The sequence below is a fragment of the Exophiala oligosperma genome (assembly GCF_000835515.1).
Source record: "Exophiala oligosperma strain CBS 72588 unplaced genomic scaffold supercont1.4, whole genome shotgun sequence".
Classification (NCBI taxonomy): domain Eukaryota; kingdom Fungi; phylum Ascomycota; class Eurotiomycetes; order Chaetothyriales; family Herpotrichiellaceae; genus Exophiala; species Exophiala oligosperma.
The window spans coordinates 137,236-164,765 of NW_015622821.1; the positions used below are offsets into that span (position 1 = coordinate 137,236).

General features: G+C 49.5%; 10 protein-coding genes across 11 annotated transcripts in view; 1 reads left to right on the forward strand and 9 right to left on the reverse strand.

Moving 5' to 3' along the window:
- Window positions 1-818: 818 nt before the first annotated feature.
- PV06_04199 (uncharacterized protein) lies at window positions 819-3,265 on the reverse strand (the record flags this gene model as incomplete). The annotated part of the gene is made up of 6 exons (XM_016405061.1): window positions 819-1,609; window positions 1,692-1,975; window positions 2,074-2,307; window positions 2,396-2,885; window positions 2,949-3,013; window positions 3,159-3,265. 6 exons carry the CDS (start codon window positions 3,263-3,265, stop codon window positions 819-821), a joined length of 1,971 nt encoding a protein of 656 aa, XP_016263267.1.
- A 681-nt stretch (window positions 3,266-3,946) lies between these two features.
- Window positions 3,947-6,198, reverse strand: PV06_04200 (uncharacterized protein; the record flags this gene model as incomplete). Its single annotated transcript, XM_016405062.1, has 10 exons — window positions 3,947-4,120; window positions 4,189-4,411; window positions 4,484-4,706; window positions 4,756-5,000; window positions 5,081-5,172; window positions 5,226-5,248; window positions 5,308-5,378; window positions 5,452-5,621; window positions 5,693-6,075; window positions 6,140-6,198. 10 exons carry the CDS (start codon window positions 6,196-6,198, stop codon window positions 3,996-3,998), a joined length of 1,614 nt encoding a protein of 537 aa, XP_016263268.1. The 3' UTR covers window positions 3,947-3,995.
- A 551-nt stretch (window positions 6,199-6,749) lies between these two features.
- Window positions 6,750-8,916, reverse strand: PV06_04201 (uncharacterized protein). Its single transcript, XM_016405063.1, has 2 exons — window positions 8,734-8,916; window positions 6,750-8,672 (listed from the first exon to the last, which is right to left on the reverse strand). The coding sequence occupies exon 2, from the start codon at window positions 8,584-8,586 to the stop codon at window positions 6,835-6,837; it is 1,752 nt and encodes a 583-aa protein (XP_016263269.1). The 5' UTR covers window positions 8,587-8,672; window positions 8,734-8,916; the 3' UTR covers window positions 6,750-6,834.
- Window positions 8,917-9,522: 606 nt separating this feature from the next.
- PV06_04202 (uncharacterized protein) lies at window positions 9,523-10,745 on the reverse strand (the record flags this gene model as incomplete). Its single annotated transcript, XM_016405064.1, has 1 exon — window positions 9,523-10,745. The coding sequence occupies one exon, from the start codon at window positions 10,743-10,745 to the stop codon at window positions 9,621-9,623; it is 1,125 nt and encodes a 374-aa protein (XP_016263270.1). The 3' UTR covers window positions 9,523-9,620.
- Window positions 10,746-10,957: 212 nt separating this feature from the next.
- PV06_04203 (uncharacterized protein) lies at window positions 10,958-12,622 on the forward strand. The gene is made up of 3 exons (XM_016405065.1): window positions 10,958-11,619; window positions 11,692-12,083; window positions 12,154-12,622. The coding sequence occupies exons 1-3, from the start codon at window positions 11,356-11,358 to the stop codon at window positions 12,359-12,361; spliced, it is 864 nt and encodes a 287-aa protein (XP_016263271.1). The 5' UTR covers window positions 10,958-11,355; the 3' UTR covers window positions 12,362-12,622.
- Window positions 12,623-12,911: 289 nt separating this feature from the next.
- Window positions 12,912-15,073, reverse strand: PV06_04204 (uncharacterized protein). The gene is made up of 4 exons (XM_016405066.1): window positions 14,615-15,073; window positions 14,316-14,523; window positions 13,843-14,237; window positions 12,912-13,733 (listed from the first exon to the last, which is right to left on the reverse strand). Exons 1-4 carry the CDS (start codon window positions 14,672-14,674, stop codon window positions 13,221-13,223), a joined length of 1,176 nt encoding a protein of 391 aa, XP_016263272.1. The 5' UTR covers window positions 14,675-15,073; the 3' UTR covers window positions 12,912-13,220.
- Window positions 15,074-15,887: 814 nt separating this feature from the next.
- Window positions 15,888-18,573, reverse strand: PV06_04205 (uncharacterized protein). Its single transcript, XM_016405067.1, has 4 exons — window positions 17,716-18,573; window positions 17,452-17,658; window positions 17,299-17,391; window positions 15,888-17,229 (listed from the first exon to the last, which is right to left on the reverse strand). Exons 1-4 carry the CDS (start codon window positions 17,915-17,917, stop codon window positions 16,115-16,117), a joined length of 1,617 nt encoding a protein of 538 aa, XP_016263273.1. The 5' UTR covers window positions 17,918-18,573; the 3' UTR covers window positions 15,888-16,114.
- A 454-nt stretch (window positions 18,574-19,027) lies between these two features.
- PV06_04206 lies at window positions 19,028-21,586 on the reverse strand. Of its 2 annotated transcripts, XM_016405068.1 has the most exons (4): window positions 21,075-21,586; window positions 20,982-21,000; window positions 20,579-20,919; window positions 19,028-20,516 (listed from the first exon to the last, which is right to left on the reverse strand). In XM_016405068.1, exons 1-4 carry the CDS (start codon window positions 21,252-21,254, stop codon window positions 19,209-19,211), a joined length of 1,848 nt encoding a protein of 615 aa, XP_016263274.1. In that variant the 5' UTR covers window positions 21,255-21,586; the 3' UTR covers window positions 19,028-19,208. The 2 variants fall into 2 exon arrangements, with proteins under 2 accessions (XP_016263274.1, XP_016263275.1); XM_016405069.1 differs by having other exon boundaries at window positions 20,579-21,000.
- Window positions 21,587-22,002: 416 nt separating this feature from the next.
- PV06_04207 (uncharacterized protein) lies at window positions 22,003-25,609 on the reverse strand (the record flags this gene model as incomplete). Its single annotated transcript, XM_016405070.1, has 6 exons — window positions 22,003-23,640; window positions 23,752-24,000; window positions 24,078-24,185; window positions 24,265-25,133; window positions 25,204-25,543; window positions 25,598-25,609. The coding sequence occupies 6 exons, from the start codon at window positions 25,607-25,609 to the stop codon at window positions 22,003-22,005; spliced, it is 3,216 nt and encodes a 1,071-aa protein (XP_016263276.1).
- Window positions 25,610-26,334: 725 nt separating this feature from the next.
- Window positions 26,335-27,530, reverse strand: part of PV06_04208 (uncharacterized protein) — a gene marked incomplete at its 3' end in the record, with an annotated part of 5,416 nt that continues 4,220 nt past the window's right edge. The window contains exon 2 of the mRNA XM_016405071.1: window positions 26,335-27,191. Within this exon, the coding sequence (XP_016263277.1) occupies window positions 26,335-27,191 (857 nt within the window). The remainder of the gene's footprint in view (window positions 27,192-27,530) is intronic.

Genomic DNA, 27,530 nt, shown 5'->3' on the forward strand with positions numbered 1-27,530 from the left:
AGGAGGCCAGATGCCGGTTGTCAAGAGGTTGGGAAGCAGAATGAGGGGAAAGAAGACGAAAGAGAAGAAGTCAATGATAGGACCCTTAGCTCTAGAAGAGTTGGGGTCCCATCGACATCCGAGACCCTTGTTCGATAAGCGGGCATCCGCCCAGTCCCAGGCGTCGTAATGTGGATGTGAAAAGGGCCCAGAGCTCATATCAGATCTTAGTGTTATCAGCCAGTTTCTTTATCAATTGTGTACTCGTATCATGCTTACCGGATTTTTTAATCTAACCACCATGAGCGGTTTGTCTACCTGAGAGAAGAAGTGTAGCATCTTGTGTTTTAGGAACCACCAAAAAGATTGAATGATCATTCGATCTTCGGTTTGTGGAAATGAGGTTTCTCAAGATGATTTTTTTGACTAGCCAGGCAGAAAGAAAGTGCAGGGTCCCATTCCTATTATTTCGTCCGGAAGAGTTGATGATTCCTAATGTCAGGATAGCCCTCCCCCTTCCCCCAAAGTACCATACCCACCAGTTTGTAGTCCGGGCTGATTGCATTCTTGAACAGCTTGGTAATAAATTTTATTATTGGTTCGCCCTTTATATTCTTCTTTGGCCAACTCCATCATCGTCCCAGCACTCCTCTGTCAGTCACGATGCTCTCGCCCGTGATGAAATTGCTAGCACGGCTTGCCGCCAGAAACACCATCAGGGTAGCCCCATCGTCTCGACTAGGAGCGCTTCAGGACAGAGCCAATATTCGCATCAGACCAGACTCGGCATGAAGGCATGATCCATGCGAGTCGACGAGGACCACCCTTCACGTCATGAATCAGTAGTATGCTGACGACGAGTACGAATCTGGAGTCATCCAAGATTCGATACCAGAAGCAAAATTGAGTAAGTCAAATCCACCAACAGGCATGAATGAGTTCGTTTGCGGGTGTCCAAAATTCCACCAAGATTGTTGTTGTTGTTGTTGTTGTTCTGGAACAATTTGTTCGCAATGTCCATTATCAGGAGGCGAAGAAGATGTATTCAATGCCATGGTCGTGGATCTGGACGATGATACATTATTACTCCTCGTTTGGGTTTGAGTATGTGTTTGTGTCTGAGTCTGTTGGTGCTGCGCCGAAGAAGCCAAAGCCTGTGAGTGTGACAGTGACAGTGATTTCGACAGTGACTGTTTGACTGCAGCCACATATCGAGCTTTCATCGCTTCCCACCTGACAATGATACTTCCGAACCAGTCAAAAAGACCATCGACTGAAGCCATCTGACTTGCCACGGTCTGGACACGTTTCGTCATTATCTCGAAATAATTTTCGACCTTGATGATTGATCTGGCAATCTGGACGTTCCACTCTGTCGTATCTATACACAAAGAAGCTGTCGTGGCCAGCATGAACGAATAATGTAACAGTGTCCACTGAGTGGCACTCAGACTGGGTAAGCGAGAGTCCGGTATCTCCAAAAACATGTCGAGGTATGTCCTTGTACTCTCCAAACTGTCGACCAGTATCCGGACGTGTGACAATGAAAGACTTGAATTCCAAGAAATACCGGAAAGTCCAATTTCTCGAGCTAAAGCTTCTACTATCCAAGGCAATAGTTGTTTGCAAGCTTTGGCATGGTTGTCAGTCAGTTGGTCCACAAGACATACACAATAATCAGAGCCCATGTAGGAATCCAGTGCAACACTTACGATTTTCTCTTAGAGACGCAGGAGCACGGGCATGCCAGTCTCGAAGTTTGGATGAAAATGTGTTCAAATAAAGTTGTAGTTGATCATCATCCATATGATGACTTTGTTTGTTGTCACTATAATTGAACAAAGTAAAAACCTGATCGGCTTCATGTGTCAATTCCAAAACGTGTATTAGATCCGTGTCGGTTTTGGCTTCTTTGGTAGCAGCCAGGGACAAAGCACACGTCCTCATGTAGTCGTTGTAGGCCAAAGGACTCGCCTTTCGACACATTACCGAATACCTAACAACACAATAGGTGTTAGAGATGAGTCATAGTCTTCGATGTTCAAGCGTTGCATGGGAACAGAGGGCTGAGTACGGAGTGGTGTAATTACTCACCAAGTGGCAAGGTGATAACATCCCAAACATGCCCTTTTCGCATCGTTACTCCAATCATCGGCAACATCCCTAGACACCAAACTTTCGGGGGTATCATGAAAAGTCTCGACGGTCATATCTCGATGTTGATGTTTACCGGGCCTTCGTGTGATGCCGAAATCGATCGCCGCAGTACTCGCGATCGCCATTAAACGATATGCTTGTTGTGAATGAGGTGTGACATGAAAATGATACCTGTTCGAAGAACAGAATGAACAAGAGATGAGTATAGCCTCATAAGTGAGATCATATGACACAGTCTCGGGGAGAGACCTAAACTCACCAATTCAAATACACCAATAACCCTTGGAGTAGGTCGAGGTTCCTTGTTCCTTGGACGATGACGGCGATGCTCAACCTTTCGAGGAATATTTTGTTCAAGGTCTCCTGTAAAGGTCGATTCCTCCAAGAAGTACTGACCATGATCGCCAACAACAACAATGGACTGTCTCTTCTGAGTTTAGAGATGGTCATATGATAACCCAGCACGACATAAGGGAAGGTTTCCGCAAAATGAAGTCTGTATTCGACAAGAAGGAGATCCGCTTGGGAAAGTGACAAGACATGGTCACTGATGAAATCTTTTTGGTCTGCGAGAGACGATTTCGGGGTTGTGGTCGATGTCATCGAAGTTGAAGGTGAACGTGGTGGACTTCTTCTCCTATGATTCTCTGGATCTGCCGAGCCGTTGTCGTCGTTGACTGGTTTCGGAAGCAAAGTCATGAATCTTTCGATTTTGTGTTCGAGTTGTTCTATCCTTCTTTCAAAGACGACTGAATGAAGTAACAACGAGTCAGTGAAAGAACTTGGATTGGTTTCCCGGTTCTCCGTCTCACCTTTCTTTCTACGTTCTCTAGGTCTGTGTTCAGGTATGACACAATCCAGTTTCCTCTGTGTACATCTGAACGAGGTTGTTGGAAAATGTCAGAGTTGTGGTCCAACAAGAGACGTAGAAACATAATCCCAAAACAACCGATATGGAGACAGAATTCGCTTTCGGGCTGGCCGACGGGGATTGAAGTGGGTTTTGGGTATATATAACTCACCTTTGACATATCCATGGTGGACTACTACTCATGAGACATCGGAGCTTCTTTGCCTTGCAGGCAGAACAAGCTCTTGGAGTATGTGGGAGAGGTTGCTTATCAGCCATTTTACCAGAGAGCGCGTTGGTACCGGATCTCCCGGTTTTCGTTACTGTTCATGTGCGGACGGATAATAAAAAGTTAACAACCGCAGGCAAAAAGAGGTGGCCGAAAAGTGTTTGGGTCTTGGATCCTCTTTCCCTCCCTTCACACCTGAGAACTCGCGGGCTTTCCAATCTCGCCTTTGTTAATAACACTCTGTAACAAGTGTGATCGAAGTTCGTGGTATGTTTAAAGCCTCGTCGCGCTTTCGGCCTTTCGGAGGTTCCGAACGTCCTTGATATTCCGCCCGCAGAGCCTCCGGAGTCCCGTTGTAGCCGTGCAGGGCGATATTTGAGGTCATTCCTTTCTAAGGCTGCAAGAGCTTGTACTTTGGATAACTGTTCTGGTCGAGCAACATCAATCGATAGGACTGGGAGCTCTCAACAATGAGAATCTTGATCGAGGTCACTAAGGTAATTCATTGTGGACCCACTGGCTATACGCGACTATTCCCGGCATCGATGTCCCAATAGACTGGCTGCCTACATTTACCTTCTCTTCCTGAATATTCTTTATTTGCACTGATGTGATGCCTGTCTATTTATCTATTCCTATATCTATACATTGGGTGTGCAAGGTTATATCTTGTCTTCTCCGGCTCGAGGTTGGACATCGATCTTGACCTCGTCCATCTCGGCCTGTCTTCCATGCGCTCTACTACTTCTTGAGAAAAGGCCTAACTGCAAGCATCTGAATCTACTCCTCTCCGGAGTAGGCATATTTAGAATGTTTGCGAATCGCCGCTCCGTACCTATAGAATCCCAGAGGAATCAAGCAGCAGACCAAAGCAATGAACCCAAGCAGCGAGGAGCCCCATTGATCTATATATTCGTCAGTAATGATGCCCAAAAAGTGTGGAATTTCGGAGGTTTGGGGAATAACCACATACATCCGAGATTGTGGTACATCTGTGTAGTGAAGAGAACGGTTGACCCTCCCCAAAGTGATCTGATAAGTGTTTTTGCAGCCAATGCAGAAGCCGCCGTGTGTTGATAAGAGTCGACGATATAGTTGTTGAAAGAATTGTACACGAACACAAAACCCACGCCGATTGGAAATCCAGAGAGACAAGGTCCAACCCAGCTCAAGTGCGGATAGGAAGTCCACGCGAACTATTTTGGGAACATTAGTATTGGTAATATCCAGACGAAAAAATCCGAACGAGATAGTTTTGATCGACTTACGATGAAAACACCCATTGGAATCGTCCAACTGGCAGATATCATAGGGATAAGTCGCAACTCCGGAGGAGGGAGACCCTCATACTTTGCTCGAAGACTCAGGTAGTGCCTGTTGACAAACGGCGTGAATACTAAGCCCACGGAAATGCCGACCGTCAAAGGGAGGAACATCAGTCCAGTGATACCTGCCGAATATCCTTTACCTTCTTGGAATACGATAGGGTATCTGTTCTATCAGTCAACCAAAGCCATGACTAAAGTATGGACATGCTTACGCCACGAAGAACATGTACAGCAGACCGTAGAGAATTGCCGCGTACAATGACATCAGGGTGACAATTGGTTCAGTAAATAAGAGCTTCAGAGGTCGGGTGAGATAGACTTGAGCAATGTGACCAAACGAGTGATGCATGAGATCGTGTTCCGCCACGTAGCAGTCGTCGCTCGTGGTTTTACGCAGCTTCTTTGCTCTGCGGGAGAGGATCACCGGTGCATATGTCTCGGGCACAAAGAGAATCATCTACACACGTCAGTTTCGTTGCCTTGTAAAAGAATGAAGTAGAAAGAGATCGGTCTCGCCACAAGAAAAATCACACTTACAGCAACGTAAAGAGCGCCTGTCACGATCAACTGTAAATAGTATAGCCACCGCCAGCCCAATGACTCGTATGTGAAGCCACCGATCAAGGGACCTATCGGCCGATTAGAAAGATGGGCCATTTGTGACTCAGGTGGAAAGACTTACCAAACACTGGACCTAGAAAAGGTCTAAACAGTGTAAGATGCAAGGACTCGTATGACAACAGCCAGTGTGAGCAAAAACTTACGCTGCGCTGAAAGCCGCCATTGGGACACCTCTCTCTTCGGGACGCCACAAGTCTGCAAGGCTACCACCAATCTACAAGGCAATAGTATTAGTGTGCTGTTATGTAGATCATTGAGGATGCGTGGGTTGTGCGAGATCAACTCACATTTGCAACCGGGACACTGATAGCAATGCCGCCAATGGCACGACACACGAGCAAAGTCTGGATGTTTTTGGCCACCGCACATGGGATGATGAAGACGACGGCGACGCCAAACGTGGTCAAGTATATTATCCTTCTGCCATACAGTTCGGAAAGGGGACTAAATATCAGAGCTGTTTCTCGCCAGTCAGTATACTATACTTGCAGACCGTGGTGCTTGAAGAGATGGGGGAAGTAAACGTACGGCCAATTCCAAATCCCATCACAAACAAGGTGACGGTCAACAGAGCTACCTCCTCAGACACATCAAAGTGTGCTGCGACTCCTAGTATGCCTGGTGTGATGACGGCGGAGGAAAACGCCACCGAAAAGCATACCCAGCTAAGCGTCAAGGTTATCAACCACTTGCGTGCTTTGGGAAAGTTCTTTGGATCTTCTGGGTCTCCAGGCCTGAACCTCACCACTTTGTACGCCTTGGAGGTTCCGTCGGGTCCTTCGATATGCTTCAACTCATGGTCATCGACTTGACCTTTCTCGTTCACAGCAGGCTCTTTCTCAATGTCGTCGATGTCTGAGGAAACGACTGGCACTTCTAGAGCCTTGGAGCCGTCGTTGACGTCCGGTCGCCTGAGAAGTTTGATATCAGCTCCCATGTTTGGTGGAAGTCTCATAGCATCGGTCGAGGACTCACCCATGATTCGACGTCTCGAGAGACGGCTTTGGCTGGGACATAGGCATCGATTCCTCCATTTTGAGCTCAATCACGATCGTAGTAATGTGAGAAGGTCCTTTATTTGAAGACTGACAGGGTCTCTTATACCCGCAGAGAATATCGGAGTATCGGCCATCGGACGCAGACAGAATCATCCAAAGACATCAACTTGAAGTCCGCGCCTATGTGAGTCGGCTGCTGTTGTAGTTCGGAAGGCCGAACGTACTCTTGAGGCCGACCATTGTGTCTGTGTCTTGATGTCACACACGCCTGCTATTGGCGCATAGCACATCGAGGTTAGCAACGCTAGAGTCGACATATTGTTCAAGGACCCCCAGTAAGTACTTGATCATGAGGATAGTTGCTCGATGTTGGACAAACTCCACCCGGCCAAGAAATATAGGGGAGATATTGTGCTTCGGCGCGGCTCTTCGGCGCCTCCGATCCAGTATCCGGGTGTGATTGACCGGCAAACCACCAAGTAGGAAACGACCTATTGTTTGTGGATCATTTCAATCAACGTAGGAGAGGTCGATACCCCATTAGTTGATTAGATGCGAAATAGTTCCTATTTTGACACATTGCAAGTGTTTGATTTGATTACATATATGCAAATATATTTATTGCGCTTTCCCAAATTCATAGCGATTTCATCCGTATGCCAAATTCAAACTTCAGTTGTGCGTTCCCTTTGTAGGTGCACCATTGTTGTCTGCCAAAGAATAGCCCGTAGCAGCCTTCACTCCATTGGCGTACCTAGCACTAGGGTCCGTAGCCATGCCGTTGTGGGTGCCGTTAAATTTCATGTTCTTAATACTATCGTACCCCTTGACACCGGTAGCCTTCTCAAGTCTTTGAGCAAGGTCTTCACTAACTTCACGGAAGATGGTGATTTGTCGCTTCAAAATCTCCTTGTTGGGGCAAACTTCCATTTTACCAGAGACGTTGTTGACAAACCGTTCACGAGCCGGCTCGTCAAAGACCTTCTCCCATAATGCTCGGGGAGCATTGAAGTCTTCGGGTCTGATTTGAGACAAGAACGTAATGGCGGTGCCTTGGAAATGGCCATGTGTCTTGTCTAGGTCAACAGAACGCTCCTTGAATTGGATAGGGTCGATCGATGATAGGTAGTTGGATCGGCCACCTTGGTTATAGAAAGCCATGGATCCATCGCGCTGGAAGTTGCCAAATTTGTAGCCTGTACGTGGTGCGTTGACTGGGAGCTGTTGATAATTCACTCCCACGCGGTGTCGGTGAGTGTCGGGGTAGGAGAAGAGTCTTGACTGGAGCACGGGGTCGGCAGAAGGCTCAACACCAGGAGGCATGTGAGATGGGTTGAAGGCAACTTGCTCCACCTCGGCGAAGTAGTTGATGGCATTCTCGTTCAAGGTCATTTCGCCGACCTTGCGGAGAGGGAACTGCTTTTGAGGCCAAACGTGAGTCAGGTCGAACACGTTGATGCCTTGCTTCTCCCAAACATCTTCGGCTTCCTTTGGTGTCATGGTCTGAACCTCGACCGACCACTTGGGGAAATCCCCACGTTCGATCGCCTCGTACAGATCTTTCTGCGAATAGTCTGGAGACTTGTTGGCCGAATCCTCTTGGGTGATAAATTTGGTACCCTGCATGGACTTGAGATGGATCTGGCAGTAGACCCACTGGCCGTCCTTCTTGACGAGCTTGAGTGTGTGACCAGAGTAGCCATGCATGAATCTGTATCCGTCAGGAATACCTCGATCACCCATGAGGATCATGACTTGATGAATAGACTCCGGGTTTTGAGACAAATAGTCCCAGAACATGGTGGAGTCATCAGCATGAGTAAGATGGGTTGATGGATCTCGTTTCTGAGTGTGGATGAAATGGGGGAACTTGGCGGGATCTCTCAAGAAGAAGACTGGAGTGTTGTTGAACACCATATCCCAATTGCCATCCTCAGTCCTGAGTTTAACAGAGAAGCCTCGCGGATCACGAGCGCAGTCATGCGATCCGGATTCGCCACCAACGGTAGAAAATCGAATTGTGATGGGACACTTTTTGCCCTTGGTACCCCAGATGTCTAGCTGAGTCAAGTCATCCGCAGGGTTTGTACACTCGAAGAAACCATGTGCACCGCTGCCCTTGGCATGGACAACGCGCTCGGGGATTCGTTCTCGGTCAAAGTGTGACAGAAGGTCGATCAGGTGAAAATCTTGAAGAAGAAGAGGGCCATTCTCGCCAGCTCTCTGTGCCTCATAGGGGTGGGGCATAGGAGCGCCATTGCTGGTGGCGTAGACGGTGTTCTTTGAAGTAGCCTGTCGGTCCTGCTCGTAAGAGGTGAACTGGTTGGAAACGTGGGACGCAAATGAAGTATCCGCTGACGGAGCCATGATGGTTGACTTGATTGTGTCAATTGGTGCTTGGATGATCCTTTGGACAGATTCCATAAACTGCAGAGATGAAGGTTATATGAATGTATACGAGGAGGCAAGTGCAGCTAGAGAACCCTTCTTCGTTGAGATTTTTAATAAAGCTGGATCCTTAGTATCGAGCACGCATCACGGGCTTTGGTGACGGTTTCAAACTCCACTTACATACACCGTGGCTTCGATAAGTTGCCGTAGCATGACTGAACTGCGTCATGACGTTTACACACTTCGGTTGGCACAGATCCTTCCAATGAGGACGTGGCCAAAACAAATACTGGAGATCGACGATGGATCACCACCAGTTAAAAAGCTTAGACATGAAAACTGAAGCAGCAAAAAGACCCTGAGAGTCGCGTCGGTAGATGCGCATTCAATAATGTTCGTCTTGATTTGGTCCATCAGCGACGTACGTCGGCGGCGAAACAAGTGATATCATCAAATCGGAAGCTAAGGGATCTCAAAGGGTCCCAGAATTTCAAGGGGATTGAAATCCGTCCTCAGATCCACATAATCCTCTTCAGTCCAGATGAGCCAATGATCGAGCATGGATTTGAGCAACCGTCTTCCCCGTGCGTAGGAGCTCGCCTTCCCTCATCGTCCTGGCTGCCTCGCTCAAGATAACCTCATCTGGAAAGAGCGAGGCGAATATTTCGGCGTCTTCGCTGGATATTACCTGGATGGGGCACTTTCAGCGAGATACACGCCGATGAACCTGATCATTGCAGCACAACATCTGTGCTGATGCAAGAACAGTAGTCGGCATATGTACGAGTGTTGTCACTCACCTGCTTCGATGTAGGCTCTGCGGCCTGTCTCAAGTAATGTTTTGGTAGATACACACCCGTCATGGAAGGTATTCATTAACGGATCTGTGAAAGGTGGTGCCACTTGCTGACTATGACTCGAATGACTGGCGTAGGACGGTCATTGTTTGTCGCAACCTACACAGGCTGCCTCGACTCGGGATCCTCAATACCAATTCTAAAATAACATTCTAAGGTCTAATAACTTTTCGTCTTTGGGAGCACAAGTACTGAAATCTACTTGCCAAATCATGATGTGATGCCGTTCGTTGTTGAGCCCACTAGTTGACTGACGCGGACTTTCAACGCCTGCACGTCTTCTACCCTTGTGGCCCATGAGGTCAAGAGTCGAATGATCACCTGACCATCTGGAAGCTGTTCCCAGGTATGAAAGACGAAGTCCTTTTGCAGGGCTTCCACGACTCTTTGGGATAGAATGGGAAAGACATGATTAGTCTCCGTAGTCGCCTGTAACTTGACACCGACTTTGACAAAGTGGGAAGAAATTTCCGCGGCCATCTTGTTGGCGTGTTTTGCGAGGTCGAAGATCAGCTCGTCTTGAAAGAGCTCGGCGAACTGAATGCCCAAGACTCGGCCTTTGGCCAGCAAAGATCCACGTTGCTTCATGTGGTAAGGGAATTCGTCAGCAACAGTCTTGTCCTTGATGACAACCGCCTCGCCCAGCAATGCGCCCATTTTCGTGCCACCAATCCAGAACATGTCGGTGAGGTTGTAAATGTCTTGCAAGGACATGTCATTGGCCGGAGATGTCAAGGCAACAGCGAGTCGAGCACCGTCCATGAAGAGAATGAGGTTGAGACATTTGCAAAGGTCGGCGAGGACCTCCAGTTCCCGTTTAGTGTAGACCGTTCCCGTCTCGGTCGCGTTTGAAATGTATACCATTCGTGGCTTTGGGTTATGGGGGAACATGGAATTCTGGTTGACTGCCACTTGGACGGCTTTTGGCGTCAGCTTCCCATTGGTCCCGGGGGCAAGGATGACTTTGTGGCCGGTCGCTTCAATGGCCCCTGCCTCCTTGCTTGAGATGTGGCCTGACGTCGCTGCAATGACGGCTTCGTGTGGTCGGAGACAAGAAGCTATTGATATCAAATTGGCGGGGGTCCCTCCTGTGACGAAGAAAACCGAAGCATCCTCGACACCGATACTCTCTCTGATGAGTGACCTGGCCTGAGTGCAAAATTCATCATTGCCATAACCTGGCTGTTGTGAGAGGTTGCTTCTGGCAAGGGCTTCTAGGATCCTAGGATGTGCTCCCTCGCCATAGTCATCGGCAAAACTTCGCTTGACCATCACTCTAGGCACGGCGTTTCTTCTTGGATCGACGCAGCTGAGAAATGACAAGGACCCTGCCATCACGGTCTTCGCACAACAGGCCAAGCCCGTTGTTTTATGGGGTCACGTGCTATACATTTTCAGTCACGTGCGCTGATAAGTCATCACGGCTAAAGACGGCAATCCGCGACGGCAGCGAGTCTTGACTCGGGCTGCGGCGGTTTTCGCCATCACACACTCAATCAGTCAAAAGAGTTGTTCATTTCCCACCCCACCATCTCTGAGGATTTCTTCTCGTACAAGTACGACAACCAAACCCCTCCATCAAGTCCCCCATCGGCATTTGAACAATCACCGTCCTTGGTCCCCCATTTTGGACCACTTGGATCGGAGAAGACTCCGCCAGTTCCCTCAAGTCGGAGACTCTCTTTTCCCGCAACAACCGCGGGGGTGATTCCAGGGTTCAATGTTATCCCGATGAACAGCGGCCACACAAGGGAATCATCGGGCAAAGAAAGTTACACCGTGGGGCCTTGAAGAGATGTCGACGGTTGGTACTGTTTCGCAGCTTCACTTTACTCTTTGGTAGGTGATTTGATTTCCATCTTCTCTAGCTATTTCGTTTCCCTACGCACACATTTCAACCCAAACCACAACAATACTCGTACTTTCTCCGACTCAGAAAACAAAAATGGCCAAGGCAACTCACATCATCCGCTTCATCGCCAACGAGGACAACAGAGTCCATCTCGGCCAACTCAAAGACACCAGCCGAGATGTCGGTCTCGACACCTTTGAGGGCAAGAAGGTCGAGGCATACCTGATCAATGGTTCCATCTTCACTCCCGAGGTTACCTCGATCGTCTACACCGTCAAGCAATTGCTGTCACCGGTGTCGATGGAAGACTGCAACTATATCCGATGCTTGGGTTTGAACTACAAGGACCACGCGAATGTGAGTGGCCTGCAGAAAAAAACAAATCTGCGAGAAATCAACTTCCCCAGTACTGATTGTGAATGATCACAGGAAGCGAACATGGCCCTCCCAAAAGCCCCCATCCTCTTCACGAAACCGCGTACCGCTCTCGCCGACCCGTACCCGGCTGCTATCCCCGTCCCCAAGGCCGCGCAGGATGGAACTTCGGATTACGAGGCGGAACTTTGCGTCGTGATCGGCAAGACCGGTCGTGACATTCCTGAAGACAAGGCTCTCGACTACGTTCTCGGGTACACCTGCAGCAACGACGTTTCGGCCCGGACGATGCAGATGTTGACCACACAATGGTCCTTCTCCAAAGGTCTGGATGGAAGTTGTCCCCTCGGACCGGTTTTGGTCACCAAGGATGTCATCCCCGACCCTCAGACTTTGGACATCAAGGCCATCTACAACGGAAAGACCGTCCAGGACGGTAACACCAAGTATGTTTCTTCTTGCCTCGACCAAAACCAAAGTGACAATTTTATTCTGACCCGTGTCTCTTGTGTACAGGAACATGATCTTTGACATCAAGAAACAAATCAGCTACTTGTCCCAAGGTACCACCTTGGAGGCCGGCACCATCTTCCTGACCGGTACCCCCGCCGGCATCGGTTACTTCCGTCAACCCAGGGTCGTCCTGGAGGACAAGGGTGACATCAGGGTCGAGATTGAAAAGATTGGTACCTTGATCAACAAGGTTCACTATGAACAGATGTGAAAGGACACTCAGAAGGAAGTCTCGGTAGTTTTGAAAAAAAAAAACCCCATCTAGATCAAGAGGTTGTGCTCTCTGCTTTGTGTGATGGACTTTTTCGCTCTGGTGTAAATACCCAACTAGAAGGCCATTTTTCTCAAAATGAATCAATCTATCCGATCCAGAAATTGCAACGGGATTGCCGTCCGACTCGGTGTACAGAACCAAAGTACAAGCGTATGCAGTGGTCTCGGTGTTTTGTGTGAACGTGAGCGTTGGTCTAGGGAACGGATTCTATTTTTGGAATGTAGAAAGCTTCTTGAACTTGTGTGTTATGTGATTTGGATAGACCACCAATCGCCTCGTTGGTCGGATCAAAGAAAATGAAAAAAAGACTACTCAAATACTACTTGCTACCTTTCGTGGCCCGCCCTCATGTCAATATCAATCTGTACTTTGAATTCTCTTTTTCCGACTTTGCTTGAACAAGGCGCCATCACGCCTCTTTCTCCCTCTCTTTCGGTCCGAAATCATTCACCCCAAAAGGGGGACATTCCTTTTCAAATGTTCAACGTCCATCTCTCTCTCTCTCTCTCTCTCTCTCTCTCTCTCTCTCTCTTTCTCTGTCGTGCAAATCGTCATGGGGATACATGTGTTTGTGTGAAAAAATACGTGTGTCTCTTTGTGTAGGAAAACGACCGTGTGTGTCGTCGAAAAGATTGTTTCCCAACCTCCCACCGTGACCCTGTCCTCCATTCCACATGTACAACACTTTCTTCGTCGGCGGTAGTGGTGTCGGTGGAGATGGCGGTTATAGTCGGTATTGGCCCTTGTCCGATGAGTGACTGAGTGACTGAGTGACTGTTAATTAGGTGACTTCGATTTACTCCAAAAACTCGGTAGGGACGTCAGGACCCCATACGGCCAACCCTTCGTGACCGGCGGGTCCATAGCCCATGGGCGTGTCGATGTTGACGAGGTCACCATCGGCGTAATGTTCCACCATGAACCCGTTGATGTCCCACCAGTAATCAAAGATTTGCGACCCCAGGATGTGTCGACCGACCCCCCACACCGGGGTGTATTTCTTCTCGGCCAACCATTGGTGGCCGAGGGCCTGAGTGTCGAAGTCGTGAACCTCGTAGGACGAGTGGTGGACATGTTTTTCGACCCCCGGGGTCAAAGTGGTCATGAAGAAAGTATGGTGATCCACGAGATCTTGACCTCGATCGATCATGGCGAAAAGAGCAACCTCCTTCCGGGCGGGTCGATTCGTCTCGGGATCGATCTTGTCCAATGGCACGTACAAAATGTCCGACGGGACAATGTTGAAGTGAGTCGTGTACCACGTCATTTGTGCAGGGAAATCTTGTACGTTGAGACCGAAATGACCGAGCTGAGAAAGGAGAGGTTCAATTGTCAGCGTGTCATTTCCACAACGAGGGTACAGTTTGAGTGATCAATCAGCAAACCCCAAAGGAAAAAAAAAACTAAAAAAAACTCACCTTGTGAACTTCTGCCGGTCCAGGATCGAACCTCTGAAAAGCCTTTTGTCTCGGTTTGTCGACCTCGTCGTTCAATTTCAGTTTTGCCGGTTTCGCACGTTCTTCCTTGACGGGCGCTTGACCCCAGACGAAATTGACCAAGAATCCTTCGGGGTCGGCGATGGTGACGATGTATCCACCCCCTGGGGCGTCCTTCATCTCTTCGATCCCGTTTGACACGACGGTGGCACCGGGCAATTTGAGGACCTTTTCGAGTTCTTCACGAGATTCGACCTCGAACGATCCTCCCAAGTACTTTTTAGGTCCCTCTTTGGCGTAATAAACGTACTGATCCGGTCCGTAACCCCTGAACCAACGCTCACCGTCACCCTTTTTCGTGACGTGCATACCAAAGTCTGAAGAGTCAGCAAGGCCTTGCGCAGGACGTTGTGGTTCAAGGGGGGGGGGGGGTGGGAGGAAAATCAAAAACTTACCCCTCAAGAATGTAGTGATCTTATTCAGATCTGGATGTTGATACCTCATGTGATTCAACTTGACCAGTCTGACTTGTTTGGTTATGTCGATACCACGTTTCTTTTGCCAATCTCTCTTGTTGTCACAATCCGGACCAACCGCGTCGACATCACGGAGTGATTGACCTCGGTTAGGTGATGGACCACGGGAGATGGTACCGTTTGATGGCTATAAAGTGACGTTAGTACACACCAAGGAAACAAACACGAGAACACGAGACGTAGTTTCTTTTCTGATGGACCGTCAGGGACGTACATACCTTTTCATTTTGTACCTTTTCCTCGGTAAGGTTGTGTTTGAGGTCGTCGAGTTTATTCATTTTGATGGTTGTTGTTGCAGTATTCTTTCACTTGCTAGTTGTTTTCGGCAGTTGATGTAAACGGTGTCGGCTCGGCCACCTTTGGTTATACTTGATCGCCTTTGACTCGAGTAAAGATGTGTCGGGCAAAAGACACCAGGTCCTGATTGATCGTGTCACCGTGGTCGACAACTCCTCAACAAGTTATTACGAGTGGTAGAGTAGTGTCTTTTTGTGTAGGTAATGTGCAAGTGACAATAATATCCCGAGGAGGTAATGGGAAGTGAAGTAAATAAATGGATGATGATGATGATGATGGATCTTAGAGAAAGCGGGTTTCCCCACAATCATGGAGATTTTGATACCAGGTACTGCGTTGAACTCGTAAAACAATCACACCAGATGGGTGGAAAAATGGAAAGGGTAATACGGACAAACACCACACTCGATCGTTTTCAAGGCTACCTACGAATAGGTCAATGACGGGTCTACGAACGCCCTGTTTCTAGGCCCTACCCCCAACGTGAACATGACAGTGAGGACCAGGTTACTGTAGGACTGGCAAAAAGACCGTGGTTTACCGTCTCCATTTTTTTTCATTCTCACTCCGTATGACTTTTCGGGATCACTCCAAGCATACTTGACGGAGTCTCGGTTTAATACCTGCCTGTACCTTGGGCATTGTGACATGGAGAGCACATTGTACTTTGTTAGGTCAACATCATTCACAAAGTGTCCGAAGACGATGCGTGAAGCCATACAAGGACAGGTTTACATGTCAGTTCGTAAGGTAGGGTCACAAGTCCCAGAACTCTCAGTTTCGAGGCATTGAAAGAATAGCCCCACGAAGTTTCTCTAGTTCTTCAAGCCAGGATCAAAGTGTCAAGTTTACGAGTTCCATGGATCCAATCAATGTGGGGTCAAGTGTTTTGTGGTCGGGTGGTGAGTTCGGCTTCAGAGGTGGGACAACTTTTTTTGACCGTACTGTCCTCGTTGATACGGTCCTTACCTAAATACATACCGGCTATCGAAGTGATGGATGTATGTTCATATTAGTACAGTACCTGCTGTTTAATCTGTTCCCTGTGCGAGAAAAGGAGGGCGATCAAAAAGCCAGTCACTGTAAGAATCCCAGTGATGGATGGTGGGGTCAATTACTGTACTGTACAAAACATAAAATGTTCCTATTAGGGCAGGAGATGGAAGTGAGGGGTTCAGACAAGATATGATAAGATAATAACAATAACGATATGATAAGATTGATGTCGGATGTCTGTGACGGACAAAGATCAAGACATTTCTAGGACTTACACTCTGTAATACCGGATGCAATCAATCCTTCATTACTACTCATTCAGATCATCCCACATACGTATATACAGTCATTACTTCCACATCCTCTCTCCAACTGTTCCCATGCCTCCTCATGAACAGTCTTTCCTTCTTCCTTTTCTCTCTCCCCTAATAACTTGTATTCTTCATGGTCGTAAATGGTCCCACGGTGCCCAAATCGGGGATCCGACCCAACAAGAACTCAAGATGCCTGTAGGCCGCGCTGGGGGCATACTGAGGAATCATGTGACCCGACAGTTGAACCGTCACCACGGTCAAACCTCTCTCGGTGTGGTACTGACCCATGTGTCCTGCACCGGCCAGGTCGCCCAACTGATTGCTGTACGAGACGTGGTAAGGGACATAGAAATCATCCCACTCTGCGGGTGGAACCGAAAACCCTTGTCCTCCGTTGAAGGTCATGTTCTGAACTGCAACCAAAGTTCCGTTGAAGATCAAAACCATGTCGATGAGTCCATGGCCGATGATGACACGGTCGGCCTTTTCGATGACACCTGGCAACACGCTCAACGTCGATGGTGTAGACGTGTCCGTGTTGTTGACAAACACCGGGTTGGCACTGCATTCGTCCCAGGGTTGGATCGGCGCGTGAATGGCCTTTTGCACGTCCGTCCGGTTGAAGTAGATGCTGGCTCCTTCGGGGAGATAGTCAAACGAACCGGGGAAACCCAGAACGTCCCAAAGCACAGGGCACGTCGTGAAGATTTGGTAGATGTCAAAGCAAGGGTTGACCTCGGAGATGGCATTAACTAAAGAATCAAAAGTGTCGCAGCTGTCGTCGTCGAGGTCGACGTTGGGAGGCGTGGGGAGGGGACCTTTGGGTGGGAACGTCAACGCCTCCTCCAAAAAGGACGTGTAGCCACAAGTGTCTGACATGTTGTTCAGTTGAGCCATGTAAGTCTTGTTCAAGGAGAGTGCGTCGGCCCAGTAGTTCGCAAACGCCGCGGCCGGGAGTTGTTCTTGGACCACGTCGTAACTCAGACTAGGGTCGTAGATCATGATGGAACTGATGTTGTAGTATTCCGTGTCGTTGGCGTTGAACATGGCATCCGCGATGTAGGGCACGTAGTAACCCGCGTAGGACTCGCCGGTGACATAGACAGTGTAACCTTGCATGGAAAAGGTCTTGACAAAGTTCTTGAAGAATCCCAAAAAGTCCGCTGCCACGTCGGCTTCTGAGGTCGCGTTGACTTTACCTTGAGTGAAACCGGTTCCCACGGGTTCTGTGACGCGAGCACACATTGTTAGCTTAGATGTGTCGTGTTGCAGGCATTAGACCTGGCCTAACTTACGTTCCACCCAGACCATGTTGGTCAGATTGGTCCATGACCAGAGATTTCGTACAGGCTTGTAAGTACCGTATTGCCATAAGAAGGGTCCGTTTTCTGAGCATATCGCGTTAGCAGGCAGAGCTTGATGGTCCTTTCCATGTTTGCTCTCCTAACCTTGTAGGAAGCCCTCTAGAGAACTGCAACCAGGACCACCGTTGAGCCAAATCACAATTTCGTTCTTCGCCGCAGGGTTGGTCGAAGGGAAGAACCACCAAAACAGTTCCGGGGAGTCTTTGGCATCCGAAATGGGTAGAAGACCGGCATAGGATTCGCCGACGTCGAAGTCGACATCTGGGATCGCGCTTCCATTGACGGCGAATTCTGGGTAGGTGTTAGCAAAGAATGTCAGCAGGATCTCGCGGGGACCAGAGGTCATACTTTTGGTGGTGTTTGTCAAGAATTGATGCGAAGCTCGTTTCTCGAGTTGCGGAGTGGCTGGAGCTGCTGCTTCTGCTACTGCTGCCCTCGGTGCAATGTTCCTCTTGGCTTGAGGGAATTGTTTACCGACATGTGCACCTGTTCTCCGCGCTGAAACGGATGAAGCCAGGCCCAGGGCCAAGGTGATGAGGGACAATTTCATGTCTGCGCACGAGGTGATGGTGATGACCAAAAGGACGTAACAACACCTCTACGGTAGGACAGGACAAGCAACAGAGATGAGGAAAACAACAATAAAAAAAGAAAGGCCGGTTGGGATTCGAAGCTTGGATGAGCTTGTCAACAAAACATAGGTACTCACCTACAAACTACTTCGTGCCTGGGTTCAGGAAGCTCATGATGCATGATGCATGATGATGAAGCTACTTCTCCACCTCTGTGGTAACCCTGCGAGTCAGAGAAAGGAAGGTGATTGACTGACGGAGAAAGCGAGAGGCAAAACAGGAAAAGGTACTCGCGTATGCAGTGAAGAGGAGAATCTCGTGGACGGAAAAGGCCGAAGGAGCTTTGGAGCCTGTCCTGTTGAAAGCGGTTGGAATGAAGATGAGAATGCTACCTTGCGATGGTGAGAAAGGTAACTAGGTTGCTAGTTGCCTCGTAGTATCGTAGTACCCGTGAGAGCCCTATCAACACCATGACGCAGTAGATATGACCGGAATGATTGCTGATTTGACGGTCCGTAATGAATGGATCTGCACTACGAGTACGAGGGAGGGAGCACGAGACAGGGGTGTTGGAAAAGCCGGGGGAAGCTTGTGTTGCTAGTCGTGGGATGCTTATCGCTGGTTATGATTCGTGTACCTTGTGCGGAACACGACTGAACTAGTTTGAGAGAAGAAAGTCGAGCTGGGGCCAAAGAGTACAACAAACAACCCTTGACCCATAAGGGAAGGTCAATAACTACCAGAACATTCCGAAATAACCGAACGTGTTGTTCTTTGACTGGCTCGAGATAAATTTTGAACTGATCACACATGACGGAGTGAAAAGAAAATCGACAGGCTGGATCTCATGACCAATCTGTCCATGAACAGGGCGTTGATATAGGGGCCAGGTATTCTCAGAAGAATGCATTTTGACAAAGTCATCCCAGCAGTATCTCGGTCTTGCCTTTGGATAAACGGTCCCAAATAACTTTAGGGATCCGAGCGAGACCTTGTCGCTCACAGTACGTCCCTTGGCGCTGTGTTAAGATGGCGTTGTAATACTCATAAGAGGTACGTAGTAGACAGGTCCTGTACGAGTACTGCTCACACAATCAGGTAGGGCACGCTGTATCAGGAACAAGATACCAGGTACTGTACACTACATTTCCGTCCCTGATCTTCTCAAGGATGGTATCGCATCAAGGTCCCAGAGGAATTGAACAGTCATCTTCATGAATACTCCATACTCAGGATTACCTCTGATGGACTTGTACGTACAAGTACCGTCTACGCGGGAATAGCCATTCCATCACCCCTCAAATCACTTCCACCGCTAAACACAGCCTGTCCCGTCTCTTCATCAACATGTCTTCTGATAATCTGCCCTCTTCCAAACCTCCCTCGTTTCCAACCATTCACGACCTCGACATCATGACCCATCTTCTTCAACACCTTGACCACTTCGTCGTCGATTCCTTCCTCCAGATACACAACATTCATCTGCTTCTCCCCATCCTCCGGCATTCCCGCACCGAGACAGATCCTCGGTGCGTCCAGTGCCTGTTGAGGATTCATGCCAAACACCTCCATGTTGAGCAACACCTGAACGTGGCCTTGTGGCTGCATGAACCCTCCCATGACACCATACACCGAATGCAACTGTCTCTCAGCTGCGTCTCCGTGGGTGATCATTCCGGGAATGATGGTATGGTAAGGTCTCTTTCCGCCCTGGTAGACGTTCGGATGGTCATCTGGCGCCAAGTCAAAGTTCGACCCCCGGTTCTGCAGCGTAAACCCACACCCTTGCGGGATGATACACGAGCCGAACCCTTCGTAGTTCGAATTGATGAAACTGCACCCGTTGCCATCCTTGTCCGCGACGGCAAAGTACACCGTGTCACTGTGGTTCTGGGCTGGACTGCGCGGTTTGCCATGCGCGTGATCGACGGCTTTTTCCGGATTGAACAGTTTCGCCCGCTCAGCCAGGTATTCTCTCGAGATCAATTCCGCAGACTTGACTGGCATGAACTCGGGATCCGTTACCCACCAGGCTGCATCCGCAAAGGCGATCCGGAGGGCTTCAATCACCGCATGTAGGTACGAGGCGCTGTTGTGATCTTCCAGAGCAAACGTCTGGATCTTGCCAGTCCGTTCCAGCTCCTCCAGAATCCCCAGGGCCATCAGGGCAACAATCCCCTGTCCGTTCGGAGGATGTTCCCACAGCTCGACAAAATAGTCCCCCGCATTGTCCGCCAACCGGTGCGGTCCTTTGTTTTTGACATTCTGACCTCGGAACTTGAGCGAGATGGCTTCAGGCTCATCTGCGCCGCGGTTCATATGGTCTTCCAGATCCGATAATTCCACGAACCCGCCCGAAAACCGAAGAACGTCGACGATGCTCTGCGCGATCTTGCCCGTGTAGAAGCCCTTCTTCCCCTCCGCCGCCACGGCCCTAAACGTTTGCGCCAGGCAAGGGTTGTGCATGATCTCACCTGCCCTTGGGGCCCGGACGAACTGATCCGCCTTCTTATCTCGTTTCAGCATCTCTCGGAAATTCGGCGATGCTCGTTTCAAATCCGCTTCACCTGCTTGCCACTATTTCACACACTCTCATCAGCTCTATTCCCGTCGCTCTTGTGGTGATACGTAAGACTTACAAAGCTCGCAGCAAATTCACTGACAGGAAACCCTTCCTCACCCAGCTCAATCGCGGGTGTGAGGATCTGTTCCATACTGACCTTCCCACTACCAAACTTGGCAATGGTGTCGACCCAACCTGCCGCCGCACCTGGCACCGTCACAGCGAGTGCACTGTGGGTAGGTATATTTCCGTTCTTCTGGCCCAGCTCTTTGCGTACTTGTTCGACCGAGGTATTCTTCGGACTCCTACCGGATCCATTCAACGCGTGTACTTTTTTGGTTTTGGCGTCGAAGAACAAACAAAACATGTCTCCTCCTATACCGGTCGACGAGGGTTCGGTCATGTTTAACGCAGCAGCTGTACCGGAGGTGTTAGTGTTGTCTGGTTATGAGGGTGTGGGTGGGCGAGGTATATCGTACCGACTGCGACTGCGGCATCCTAAAGGGAAGAAAGCGAATATTAGACATGTTTCTGGGGGGGAGAGAAGATCAAGCCTTTGGTAGAATACATACAGCTGCGTTCCCACCCATCTTCAATATTCTCTGTCCTGCCTCGGCTGCTAGAGGTTGCGTACATGCCACCATACCCTTCGTACTGTGCACCACACTGCGCCTACTTGCGAATTGCACAAACGGTGGACTGGTGCTAGGGAAGACGGCCTCGGCCTTGAATGATTGCGTAGTTGAACCCATTGTTGTCGAGTTTCAAGGTATGGCTGTCGCTATCTTGAGAGGAGGGGTACCAGTCGAATCGATCTGATCCTTAATCTCGTGTGTCCTTGGTCGAGATTTGTTCGATCGAAGAGAGAGGAAAGCAGGAAAATGACAAGAAGGGAAGTACAACAAGTCCCTACCTCAGGTGCCGAGTCTAGTTTGGTTCTCCGCCTTTGATATACTTTCGAGTAATAGTACGAGGAGGGACAGAGAGAATGAATGAGTTTGGCAGATTATTTACCCGGGGAGCGAAATAAATTCATAGCATTTGAACGCGTGAGGGGCAAGATTCATCATATATCAATTGGACGAGTACGCCGTACAGGATGTACAGTAATTGATCGCCAGGGTTTTCGAATCATCCCTGTACAAAAGAGAAGATCCATTGGCTTGTCTTCTTTCAGGAAGACCATCAAACTTGTTCCATTCTGGCAGGTGAAAAGGCCATAGAATGATGCCGGCAACATCGCCATCGGCACAATAGCCGGTCGACCCTCTAACGGCTTGTTGAAGGACTTGTCCGTATCGATTGCGGGGAGTTGACAAAGATAAACGATAACGATAACGATAACGATAACGAGAGCGAGAGCAAGCGGGCAAGTATTTACGGGACAAAAGAATGCGGCGATTCGAACTAGGAGGTCAGTCCATCTCATCGACGACCACCTTGCCAATACAGCCAACCTAGACCTCAAATACTTCACCTCAGGTACCTATAGGTAGGTACTCAAAAGACAACCACCTCTTCTCTATAAGGCACAACCATCACGTCCCCAACCAACCCATAATCCACGACAGGAGGTAATAATGCACCACCTGCACCTGGACTCCCAGGGCCAGTTCCACTGGTCTCCAAGTCAAACCAAATAGGTCTCATAACATTCCCCAACGGTGTAGCAACAATTACTTCCACCGTATTCACACCTTCAACCAACAATGTCTTGATGTCGGCCCGCGGTCTCGTCACGTCCAACGGAGGCAATTGAACCCCATTCACCCAAGCCCGGAGGGTGTGTACGATGAAGCCAAAGTCTATGATGGCTCCGGTGGCACTGCCTATACTTCCCACTGACGATCCAGAAAACGGCCAAGTAAACGTCGTATTATAATACCCCCTTCCAGACACGTTTTTCAGTCCGTCAATCTCTTGCCACGATCCCAACTTCTCAAGGTGATGCGTCGTATTGTGTTTCTGAGTGCCCGTAGATATTTGCATGTCAGAAGGAGGATCCCAATGTTCAACCACGAGTGTCCAATTTGACAGTCCCAAACTCGACGAGCTGCATGGTTGAACTGATTTTGTCTCTCCCGAGGACGTGGTATACGTCTGTTGTGTCGGCCCTGGCCCGACCTGAAGAACAATATTGCCGCCGCCACTGCCACCATTACTGGAATTCGCACTGGAGGTTGTCACCTCGAGTATCCCAGACGATACATCAGTCAAATGGCCGCCTGCTCCTGTATGACTCGCGTTGTCGGACGGCCCAGCATGAAAGGCAACGATGGTCGACTGGCTCCCAGCCAACGTGAATGGAATGGTGGTGCTCTCATTGTCTTGCGTGTACGTCACGATCGGCTCTTGCTTCCCAGTCCACGCATCATACTCGTAAGGTGTTCCAGTGACATTATTGAACCTGATCGTACCAACAGTATATCCTTGTCCGTGACGATCGTCAATGGCGTCGTTGTAGACGAAAAAATAATCCGTGTCGGTGGCATCATCCCTTCGCCACAATGTGTACCATGATCCATTACTGCTGACATTCGTCGTGGGATAAATACCCATCGAGGCCAAGGTCGTGGTTAGTCCGTCGTAAGACTGAGTGACAAGCACATTACTCAGCGACGACGACAATTCCTCCAGTGTTTGTTTGGCAGTGCTCTGCAGACTAGAATTCCCCGTCATCGCCGTCCCCAGAACCGTCGTAGGAACACCTCCCGAGAATACGATGGGCAACCCAGAGTGTGCGAAATCGACCAGTCGTTCAACACCACTAGCAGTCAACGAATCATTCGCCCGCACGACCATTGCTTTGAACCCCTGTGCATCGGGAGCAAGTATACCGTCCTCTACTTTTGCAGAAGGCAGGTCCAGGTTGTCGGGACTGAGGTATTCATAAGTATACCCTCCCTCTTCGAGATCCGTGGGTTGATACGTCCTCAGCTGGATGTGTCCCGGATACGTCGTCATTTTCTGCCAAAACGCAACGTCGAACTTGGGCACTCCGGTCTGCAGGATGAAATTGTTTCGGGCGATGAAATCGATTTGATCCCTATAATATTCCCAACCAGGATCGCTGGGTCCATGCATGTTGGAGTACTGATAGTTGAATGTGGTGAAGACTGGCCAAGTTGTATTTCCGTACTAGAATTTGCACAACGCCACAAGTGTGAGTATCTCGAATATAGCAGAAGACTCGTTACAAGGATTGTAGAACTCATTATGACAACAGATGGGGTAAGGGTGACGACTTACATTGCCAGAATAAGGAAACCCATGAAAAACGAACTGATTCACACCTCCCGCGTAGGACCGTTTGGCATGCCACATCAACTCTGGAAGCAGTTGGGCATACGCCTCGCCACGTACGGCGCCACATTCAGAAGAGACAATCCGTCGTCGTGCAAGGTTGGCCGGACCTGCGTACTGTCGATAGCCATCGATCAAATCGCTAAAGTCGAGGGATTCGCATTCGGGTGCGTCGACACTGGGGATATTCGCGAGCTATATACAGTATTCTGATTGTTAGCCATTCGAAACAACTTTCCACCTTTCGAGAAGATGCTTTTACTCGTCCTTACCATGTCCATTGGCATATTATAAGATACTTGTGCCGAGAACTGTATATCGAGATACTCCTCCGCCCATTCGTTCAGGCCCGTCAGGTACGCATGGTATTGCTTTGCAAGCTGTATTCAATGATGGCACACCAACATCCGGTCAGTCTCGAACAACAATTATAGAGAGATGGTGTTAGGTGAATCTCACGGTCTCTCGATAGTCTGCCGTCCGACTCTCCCCTGCATCAGGAGCGTCCGTAACCCACCAAACGGGAGGATTCGACTCCTTCGCGTGACCGTTTCGATGGAACAGCGTCGGAAGCCACTTGTTGATGGAATATCCGTGGTCCTTCTCAAATTGTACCGAGAAACTCCTTGTCCAGAATACATTGGCTTCGATCTCGACGCTGTCCTCCCAGCCATAATTCCCGACTTGCATCAACAGCTCCCTGGTGCCGTTGATCAGCACGTACTCTTCCCAGAACTTGGTGATCGTTTGGGCTCCCTGAGAGGAGAAATGGTCTGCGGCCCACGATCCATTTTGGACAAAAGACTTTGCGGGTGTCTGTGGACCACCTAGGTCATCCGGTCCGTCTTGCGCTCGGTAGTCAGAGTGGATGAGGTAGATGGCAAAGATGGTGTTGTTAACACCGCCACCACCACCACCACCACCGACTGTAGTATTGGCGTCGGCAGCATCAAACGTCACAGACACGTGGCCGTCTTCATCCACCATGTTAGTGATATCCCGGAGACTCTCTTCGGAGAGGGTGATTTGAGTGCGATTCATAGGTAAATCACCAGGCAAGCTAGGCTCTAGGGTGTTAGTCAGATACTCCGTCTTGATAGCCAGACCAGTGATGGCCGCTTGCAACGTCCCAGTGCCCCAACCAGGGAGGGTTCCGTTGAACGATCCTCCGGGTGCTGGTGTCGATACATTGAAAGCCACAAGGTCCCACGCGAGACCATCGCTGCCTTCGGGCGCGGGAACGCCAGTTCCTTGATTAGGTCCAATGGCAAAGTCCATGATCAGGTCATTGTCTTTATGAGCTTGCGCGAACGCTTGGACAAGACTGTCTGTGATTGACAAAAGTCAGTACATTGGTAGTTGTATCATTCGGCCTTTCAATATTATTGTCACACGTACGCCATGCTGGAGTGCCAAACCCGTACGTTGCCCAATCCACAGGCGCGGAGTCTCCCCTCCCTGCACCATTACTGGGAGGGCCACCGTAGAGATAGTATCCCAGTAGCTCCAGACCAGCAGCACCAATGTCGCCCGCAGCTTGGACGTCGTCGGCAACAGTATCCAGATCAACGGATGCGTCTGGGGTCCAGTACCGAAATTTAGGGCGGACATTAACAGACGGGTTGCCGAATGTACCCTTGTCTACCACGGCATTTGTCGAAGGGTCTGTGTGATTGTTTGGCAACGCTGTGACGGGAAAGACGCAGAGGAAGATGACCAGTACGAAACTACACAAGACCTGTTAGATGTTAGTAGAGAGTTCGTCTCGATATACCGGCCGTTGGAAGTTTACCCCCGTCATCATTTTGGAGTATTATAGCTTTCTCAACACTGTAGGAGAACAAGGGAGGTCATCGGCGTGATGTTTTGGTCATGGCTAACGCGAGGATTGCAAACTTCTGCTGTCCATGAAGACGAGGAACCATCCGACCTCGACGAGCCTGTTCGTAACGACACAGATGGGTGACGTCGGAAGGTCATTGTACCGAACGGTCAGTGTCCGAGTCTTCTCAGACGAAAATACTCTGTATCTGGAGAAAACTCTACGACAATGAAACTCAAAAGAGGAGAGGATGATCGTATGAAAAATGGTACAGTTGCAGTCCCTTTGGCTAGACCATGAAGATCTACTGATGCATGCCATGATGAAGTTGCGGGGAATGGGTCATGGTTCGGGCTAGAAACGACCGAGGAAGACACGGCAACGAGACGCTTCTTCTTTGTAGAATGAAACAAAAACAATTTGCAATTTCTGATATTGAGATAGTGATCTTTTAAAAGAACGCTTCAGTATAAAAAGCATCTTAAAGAATTCTTCGCTGTTACCATGTCCCTTCATGTGGCTTGTATACATCACACCAACATGTTAACCATACAAATAGTCCAGTTCTCTCAGCCAAATCGATATATAATGAATGCGCCGTGCTGATACACCTGACCTTCGTGAGAAATCTGTGTAGTGCTGTCTCTGCTTGGAGAGATACTCCGTCCTAGTTACAATTCCACCTGTTGATGATACAAAAGAAAAACTCATGCTCTTCCGGCAATCGTGTTGACCACCTTCTCGATGATCCCCATCCTCGGTTCCTCGTAATACCTTTGGCTTCGTGAGCTGGAGTGTCTGTCCATACGTGGCCGGTCACTCGAGTGTCTATGTCGACGAGAGCTTTCTTCGCCAGCGCTGTTCCTGTCGTGATCTGATTCATGGCTCCGATGACGATGTTCGCGATGACTTCTCCTTGGTGGTTCTGGGTCATTGACTCGGAGAAATAACAAAGCCTTAGTGTCGCTCTCCCCAGTTCCCAACCTTCTCAAAAGCCCAGGGATACCACCAGATCCGGAGTTGCTCCCACCACTGTTAGAATCTCCATGGCTAGGTCGTCGAGTTCTTCTCGACTCGCCTCCCTCCTCGGCTCCCGCAGCTGCTTCTTCCCCTTCTCTTGCCCTTCTTTCCTCTCTCTCTTGGCGCCTCCGAGCGCGTTCCGCCTCGGCTCTAGCATTAATTTCATCGGAGACTCTTCTTTGTCTTTCCCTTTCTTCGTGGCGCTTCCGTCTTTTCTCTTCTTTCGCTGCTGCCTCTTCAGCCTCCTGCTGTGCCCGTGCGGCCTGTTCGGCCTCCCGGCGTGCATCATTCCTTTCCCGTTTCTCTCTTAATTTTTCCTTGTATTCTTCCGATCCGTGACGCGCAATCTCTTCTTCCTTGGCCTTGGAAATCTGTCTAGCAAGAGCGCTGTCAAAGAGCCCGGCTTCGTCTTTCGTTCTCTCTAGTTTCGCCCTGTGACCGTGCAGATCAAGGCCATTCGATTCACGTCGAGTATGACGCCGCCGCCTGTGGACCCGGCTAGCAGCGCCTACAGCAGCGCCAGCAGCTCCTACAATGGCTGCAGCTGCAACATCTCCAGCATCAAGACCCCCTTCATCAACCGTAGGGTCTTCGACGGCGGGATCCTCGACTGCAACTTCATCGACGGTATGTGCCTCGGCAGCAGCAGGCTCTTCAGCTGGCGGCTCCTCTGCTGCAGGCTCCTCAGCAGGAGGGGCATCTTCCGCCGGAGCAGCTTCATCGGAAGCAGGGGATTCTTCAGCGGCAGGTTCTTCAGCGGCAGGTCCTTCAGCGGCAAGTTCTTCGGCGGCAGGTTCTTCGGTGGCAGGTTCTTCGGTGGCAGGTTCTTCGGTGGCAGGTTCTTCGGTGGCAGGTTCTTCGGTGGCAGGTTCTTCGGTGGCAG

Coding starts and splice junctions, on each gene's coding strand:
- PV06_04201 (XM_016405063.1), bottom strand. CDS start 8,586: ATGGAATCTGTCCAAAGGATCATCCAAGCACCAATTGACACAATCAAG.
- PV06_04203 (XM_016405065.1), top strand. CDS start 11,356: ATGGCCAAGGCAACTCACATCATCCGCTTCATCGCCAACGAGGACAAC. Junction 11,620..11,691: donor ACTACAAGGACCACGCGAAT/GTGAGTGGCCTG, acceptor GAATGATCACAG/GAAGCGAACATGGCCCTCCC. Junction 12,084..12,153: donor GTCCAGGACGGTAACACCAA/GTATGTTTCTTC, acceptor TCTTGTGTACAG/GAACATGATCTTTGACATCA.
- PV06_04206 (XM_016405068.1), bottom strand. CDS start 21,254: ATGGGTTCAACTACGCAATCATTCAAGGCCGAGGCCGTCTTCCCTAGC. Junction 20,517..20,578: donor GTGAATTTGCTGCGAGCTTT/GTAAGTCTTACG, acceptor TGTGTGAAATAG/TGGCAAGCAGGTGAAGCGGA.
- PV06_04205 (XM_016405067.1), bottom strand. CDS start 17,917: ATGAAATTGTCCCTCATCACCTTGGCCCTGGGCCTGGCTTCATCCGTT. Junction 17,659..17,715: donor CTTGACAAACACCACCAAAA/GTATGACCTCTG, acceptor ACACCTACCCAG/AATTCGCCGTCAATGGAAGC. Junction 17,230..17,298: donor CAACATGGTCTGGGTGGAAC/GTAAGTTAGGCC, acceptor CTCGCGTCACAG/AACCCGTGGGAACCGGTTTC.
- PV06_04204 (XM_016405066.1), bottom strand. CDS start 14,674: ATGAATAAACTCGACGACCTCAAACACAACCTTACCGAGGAAAAGGTA. Junction 14,524..14,614: donor AAAAGGTACAAAATGAAAAG/GTATGTACGTCC, acceptor GTCACTTTATAG/CCATCAAACGGTACCATCTC. Junction 14,238..14,315: donor GATCACTACATTCTTGAGGG/GTAAGTTTTTGA, acceptor CTGACTCTTCAG/ACTTTGGTATGCACGTCACG.